Source organism: Mustela nigripes, chromosome 14 (genome assembly GCF_022355385.1).
Source record: "Mustela nigripes isolate SB6536 chromosome 14, MUSNIG.SB6536, whole genome shotgun sequence".
Lineage (NCBI taxonomy): Eukaryota > Metazoa > Chordata > Mammalia > Carnivora > Mustelidae > Mustela > Mustela nigripes.
Genome location: NC_081570.1, coordinates 68,005,968 through 68,012,859, shown reverse-complemented (window position 1 = coordinate 68,012,859; position 6,892 = coordinate 68,005,968). Strand labels below are relative to the sequence as shown.

The following is a 6,892-nucleotide window of genomic DNA, read 5'->3' as shown; positions in this document are numbered from 1 at the left end:
TTTTTTTTTCCAAAATTTTATTTATTTATTGACAGAGAGAGGCAGAGAGGCAGGCAAAGAGAGAAATGTGGAAGCAGGCTCCCTGCTGAGCAGAGAGCCCGATGTGGGGCTCGATCCCCGGACCCTGAGATCATGACCTGAGCCGAAGGCAGAGGCTCAACCCACTGAGCCACCCAGGTGCCCCCTGGGTGGTTTTTCTAAGAGACCTCTTACCACCTTCAGTTCCAGGTACCAGGAGAAAGAGTGGCTTAAACATTTCAGCACCCTAGAGTGAGGAGTTGGTCTCCTCTTCAGATCTACATCTTGATTGGAACAAATGGATCTGTTTTGAAGTTCCTTGCTTGACTTGAAGTGGGGAGAAAGTCCAGCCCTTGCTCCATGGAAGGAAGATGCCACGATGTCACTCCTGATGACAGGCCTTAACTTTTCCTTTTCAAAGCATTTTTCACTTTTCCTAATTAGTTTTATGATGTTAAGGTGGAGGTGAGTGATGGTAAAAGCTAAAAGGTGACAGAATCATTTTTGTTATCTGTTAGAAAGGCCTTCCTGGGTGGTGTCATGCGTTGGTGCCCGGTGGAAATACAGGGTCAACAACCATTACAGAGCTCTTCCCGTGTCCCAGTCCTGCAACGTGGTTAACACTTAGTCCTTGGAAGAGGAGATATGATACACACCTCTAGGTTACCCATGAGGAAACAGACCACGAGAGGTTAAATTGCTTGCTGAAGGCACAAGTGCAATCAGGGTTTGAAACAAATCTATCCCCTTCCCAAATCCAAACTCAGTGCAAACCACTTACATAATTTTAAATCTTTTGGTAGCCATAGTGAAAAAGCCAAAAGAAAGAAATGAGGTGAAGTTTACTAAAACATTTTATTTATCCACAGAAATCCAAAATTGTATTTTAATGCATAACTAATAAAAATATTAATGAGATCATTCATATTCTTTCTTCTATCCACATCTTTGAACGCTGGTATGTATTTTATACCTACAGCACATCTCAGTTCAACTAGTCACATTCCAAGTGCTCCATAGGTTCATGTACCTAGTACCTACAATGGTGGACAAGGGGCTAGTCCCTCCCTTGAAAGCAGGGTATCACTTTTTATTCTTGCCTTTTAGACCTCAGGCAAAACTCTGGGGCACTGAGGTCAATTGAACATTCTGAACCAACACAAATCTTTCCTGCCTACCACTCCGCTCCCTCCGTCACTCCCTGTATGTTCCACATCCACATATCCTCCTCCTCTACTCTCCCTGTGTCTGCTCTGCTTACTGTGATCCATCACATAACAGGCGCTGGGCTCCTCATTGTTAAGAGGATTTTCATAAAATGGTTGGGAAATTAATGAGTGGTCTCAGATGGAACCTCTTGACCTCACTTTCCTCCCTCTCTCCCTACTGTTTTTACTCTTTCTTCCTTTGTATAATATTTAATACGTTAAGTTATAATCTTACATAAAATATTACCAACTTGCAGTGTAGATGGGGAAAGACAGGCAAGGAAAAATAGAAACTTCCTAATATTGTCCTAAAATATCATTTCCTGTCTTAAAATGTTATTACAATACAATTTTGCTTAAGGTTGGGGGTTAGCAATGTTGGATACTACTAGGATACACAATACAAAATATTGAGACTAAAGATCAGGCTCAAAATCTGTCTTAGGTTAGTAGATCTCCAAGTTTTTTGTTAGCCTTTTTTTCCCCCTAAAATGAGCAGATATGGTACATGACAGATTGAAAGAAAAAACACAAAAATTTGGGACTGAGGGAAAAAGCATACATCTAATAATGTTCCCAGATAAAGATAATATGATTTCTTTTCTTCTTTGTTTATCTGATTTTCATTTTTTATTTCTTTTGAGATCTTTTTCTAATTTACATATAAGTCAGGACACTCTAATGTCAAAGGAAAGGAGATTTGAATTACATTTCTCTACATCAGTAAGAGGTTTCAAAAAATAATAGTTATTTAGTATGTTCAGAAAAAAGTTGTTGACTCTAATTTGAGGGTTAAAGATTGAAGAGTAAATACTCAAGCCTTCCAAAGCTCAGTTTTGACAGGAATTTAAATGATCTTTAGCCAAATAGCAAAATAGCCAACATCCCAAAGGAAATGGTTGTAGAAATACATTAGTATTTCTTCCTCAGAATTACTATTGTAACTATGAAAAGTTAAGACGTTACCTTTAAAATGCAATATAAAATGTAGGTCTTATCCAGTTATGAATAATAAAGATCTCATTGTCTTTCTGCAAGTAAAGTACCTGGAGAAAATCCAATTAGGGCAATTATATTCTGCCTATATACATTTTTCTTAGCAATTTAAATTTGATTCAGGCTTAAAAGTCTTTCTATTCAGCAACTATTTATGACTGGATGAGGCAAAGCATTTCATTTGTTGGTGGAGTGATTTCCATAAATATGACAGCAAAATGTTCTGAAACACTTCGATATTAACATATCTTGCAAAAGAAATACATTACTTAATCATTAAATAGGATACTAATGAGTCTTTATTAAACTTCCCAGATAAACATTGTATTGACATCTAGTGGCTATAGAGGCTGATAACAGACTATTTTGAAAGCGTATGGAGTATTAATATTTTCCATTTAAAATGTTCTTAAGTGAAAAATGGGCAAAGTATACCTAATACTGAACAATGCTGAAGTATGGGTAAGAAAGTATAAAATTTCTTTGTGTTGATATGTTAAAAGCCAGGGATGGATCTGGGATGGTCTGAAAAAGAATCCTATCACAGTTGTTCAAGAAATATAGGAAAAACACCTAGATACTTGGTAATAGGTGTCATAAGGTACATCAACAATAACAGGTCAACAACCATTACAGGAGCTCCTCCCATGCCCCAGTCCTGCAACATGGTTAACAGATCTTTTCTCACTTAGCTCTCGGAAGAGGAGATATGATATACACCTCTAGGTTACCAATGAGGAAACAGACCACGAGAGGTTAAATTGCTTGCTGAAGGCACAAGTGCAATCCGGATTTGAAACAAATCTATCCCCTTCCCAAGTCCAAACTCAGAGAAGCCATGCTGTGATTAATACCCAACTCTACATGCTAATGACATCCTTTAAAATGAACAAGTTAAAAATAATCATATTCATCGTTCGAACTCACTTAAAAAACAAAACAAAACAAAAAAACCAACAAAACAAAAGAAAACAAAAAAAAAGCACCCTGTGATTTTGTGACAACCGAATCTTGCCTATTGATTCTTGAGCCATTATTATTCTGGGGTGTTACTTTGAGCTTGTTTCTACCTCCGGGATTGACATTCATAATCATTTGACTCATGTGCATTGAATAACTTCGAAACGCCGTGCATCCAGAAAGAAGATAGGGTTCTCCTCACTGGTATAGATTCTTGGACTTTAAAAAAAAAAAAAAAAAAAAAAAAAAGTTGTTTCTTTTCCTCTGAAAGAAGACTTCTTTGAAAAACTATCATAGAAAAGTATCACGGCAAGAAGTAAATTTACAGGAGGGAGTTAAGAAGTATGAGGTGGTGGCGACCTGCTAAATGAGAGTGTAGAACTTGAAAGAGGGTAATGGAGACATGAAAGGGAAGAAGGAGCCCAGGAAGAAGCTGAGTATAGCATCGGATGAGAGGGAAATGGTGGGCGGCAGTGGTGGGGGACAGAAACGGGGTAGTGATGGATTTTACAAAACTCAGCTCTTATGGGAAACAGGCCCTTAGGTGGAAGGCAAAAAGGTACCCCTGCCTTCTACAGTTTTTCAAATAATGTATAATTTGCATAATCTGACAAAGACTAGAACACAGACTTAGATGTACACACATATATATTTTAAGGTTCCGAATGTACTTTATTTCTTCAATCATGCCCTATTTTAAAGGGTGCACAGTGCTTCTAGTTGAAATCAATTCTGAATTGGTTTTCAAATAATTTAGTGTTATACCAGCTGGGCTGATTACTGGTCTCTCCATTCCTTTGGGGTGCCTCTGCTAACAGGGGACAGGTTCCATTCTATTCCAATGTGTGTTGCTGTATATGCACATACAGCAGCACAGAAAGTGGCTCCATAAGTGAATACAGCATTACCATATTTGTCATGGAAATCAGGTGTCCGCTTCTGGCTGCTCTGCCTTGCCATTGTTTGCTGAATGCTTTGAAGTTGGAGATGACTTAGAGCATTTTTGGCCATGGGAAACATCCTGAAGACAGAACAGTGTGACTATAGCGGCTGGGTTGCTACAGCTTCGGGTCAAGTCCCCTTGTCCAGACATAGATGTATATAACTCTCCGTTCAATGTAGCCCTTCCTGCCCCTTTGGGTGATCCCAGCTCAATGTCGGCTGTGTGAATCTGGATGAAATGTGTTGAGGAAAGGAAGAACAGGGGTGAGCAACAATTGCATTTCTAAGGCTTACAGTAGCTCTAGGAAATCTAGAGAGGCTCTTGGTCATTTCTGTCGTGGAACAGTCCTCTGTATGCCTCCATTTGGTATACAAGCATTTAGGAAGTATTTCTATCAATTCCCAAAGCAGACACTCCTCCAGATCTAAAATTCTGAGGTTAACTTGGAACCGAAGGAGGCTCTGGGAAAGAGAATAGGGAGACAAATTGGATAGGATGTGTTTAAGAAACACACGGGTAAGGTGTTCATAATGAGCAAGGGAAATGACAAGAAGTCTGACAGTAGTGTTTTGTGCAAGAAAACAATGAGCATTTGGGATGAGACAGAAAACTACAGTCTGGAACAGAGAAGTTCACTCTAATGAGCCAAAAAAATCGCTAAGAGTCTTGACTTTGTTCTTGGGTGAAGATTGAAGAAAGGAGTAGAGCCTGCCTGTGGGTTTTCGGATAACGAGAAAGAAATGGGTAACACTGCTAAGGAAACCTTTTCATGCTTAATCTGGCAATGAGGTACCAAAGATAGCTAAAGATAGGAAATTGGATAAGGACTGGAAACTCAGAGGATTACAGCTGATCTGTAGTAGTTTGGGGATGAAAGAGTATAAAGGGAAAATGAGAAAGAAGTCGAGAGCAGACGAGAGGCTGTAAGCGGGTTTGCCGGAAGCAGGGAGCACTGTGCTGTGATCCTTCTCAGAAGACAGCAGATCAAGGAGCTGTGTGCCTGAAATCAACAGCAAGATGGAAAAGCATTTTTTTTAAAAACTATGTGTGAGAGAGGACTTCGGCATCTCTTCAGACCAATTCAGAGAAAACTGAGGCAGAAAAGCCTTGTCAGCTGTTTGCCAAATTTGGCTGCACGTTAGAATCTGCTGGAGAGCTTCGAGAAGTCTCCTGATGCTTACGTGGAGCCCCACGCCAAGAAATCAGAGTGTGCAGGGTAGGAGTCATGCCTCTACAGTTTTTAAAGATCAGCAGGTGATTCCAATTTGCAGCAAAGTGTGAAAACCACTTATTAACAGAGCATGCCTTGAACTTTTGGAGGGAAACTGAAGAGCAGATGGTGAGTGAGTTGATTAAAAAAGAATGACCAAAATCATCTCATGATATGGACGTGTGCATTATGCATGACCCATGCAAATCCTAACACTAGCCATTCATGGGGTTGTGCTTGTTTTCCTGACCTCTCACTTCTACCGAGGTTCCCTGACAGTTTATTTTTGTTATCGTGATGCATTGGATTTTCTCTTCCTATCTCAGGATATTAACATACTGAGCACACAAATTACAGAACTTTGTATGTCAATTGAAAAATGAAAAATGCTAGGTTGATGAAAACTTGGCATAAATTAGTCACAACATATTCAAAAAATGCAGCTTGAATGCTGAGCTGCGCACAGGATATGCATAAAAATCTGATGCAGTGATTATCTCGTGCACGGGGTATTGGATTTATGTGGTCGTCCTTTAAATAGTAACAACTTGCAAGGTAGTGGAAATGCTTCTATCCGAATTTGTGAGGTGATTCCAAGTCACACAGTTTGCTCCGATTTGGTTTTGTTTTTTTAGAAACATAAGTTTGTGTGCATTTTTGTCAGAGAACACTTCTTTTCCCACGAGAAGTCAACCCTTAGCAAAACATCCTGAAAAATGATGGTGTGCATCTTACTTTTCTTCTTTGATTAGGCTTGCTTAATTCTGTAGTATCTGCCTTTGCTTTGATGCCAAACAAGATTAAATTTTCAAGTGTAGTATGCTAAATTTATAATGTGAATTTAAAACAAAATTACTTATAAGAAACCAACATCAGCATCTAGGGACAAGGCTGAGCTATTAGCATAATTTACACCAGTAAAGATATTCTACCCTAATTATTTGTGGCCAATTATCAATTACTGGTCAATGCTAGAATCATTCACTGTAATTATTTCCCTGAGGAATCCTCCCTGGATATAATGGAGAGCTTCATCACTTTTCTTTTCTTAGCAAAACAGTTTTTGTTTTCTTCCTACAAGATTTTTCATGTATGAGAAAACCAAATCTAAACCTTTGCTACTGTGAATGTCTCTAAGATTTTAGATTTTGGGTCTTAAATATCCACAGCAAAAAACTAAATGTATCTGTGGCTGACATAAGACATTTCTAGAAAGAATGCCTAAAATATAATATTGCTATTTCATTTTCTCCTTTTTATTAATTTCAGTTCTGAATTCATCTTCTCCTTTTTATTAATTTCAGTTCTGAATTTTTTTTGAAATTGAACAGATTGATTTATACTTCCTAAGTTAACATTTCAAACATTAATTCCTTTCCTTACATACAGGGTTTTTTGTTTTTTTTTTCCTATTAAAATCAATTGCAAAGCCTGCAAACACTAACCTTACATTTGAATTCCTAATGACTCCTCCTATTGTCTCATTTCTGTTTGAACCTGTCAATCAATGGTGAAAAGTGCTAATCACTCCCAGAAACCCCAATCTTGCTCACAAAA

General features: G+C 38.3%; 1 protein-coding gene and 1 long non-coding RNA gene across 3 annotated transcripts in view; both read right to left on the bottom strand.

The window, feature by feature from the left end:
• LOC132001952 (uncharacterized) overlaps positions 1-6,892 on the bottom strand; it is a 212,432-nt gene that overhangs the window by 65,085 nt on the left and 140,455 nt on the right. The gene's annotated exons all lie outside the window — the stretch shown is intronic.
• On the bottom strand, positions 3,960-4,205 carry LOC132001951 (cytochrome c oxidase subunit 7B, mitochondrial-like). Its single transcript, XM_059376941.1, has one exon. It carries the CDS (start codon positions 4,200-4,202, stop codon positions 3,960-3,962), a length of 243 nt encoding a protein of 80 aa, XP_059232924.1. The 5' UTR covers positions 4,203-4,205.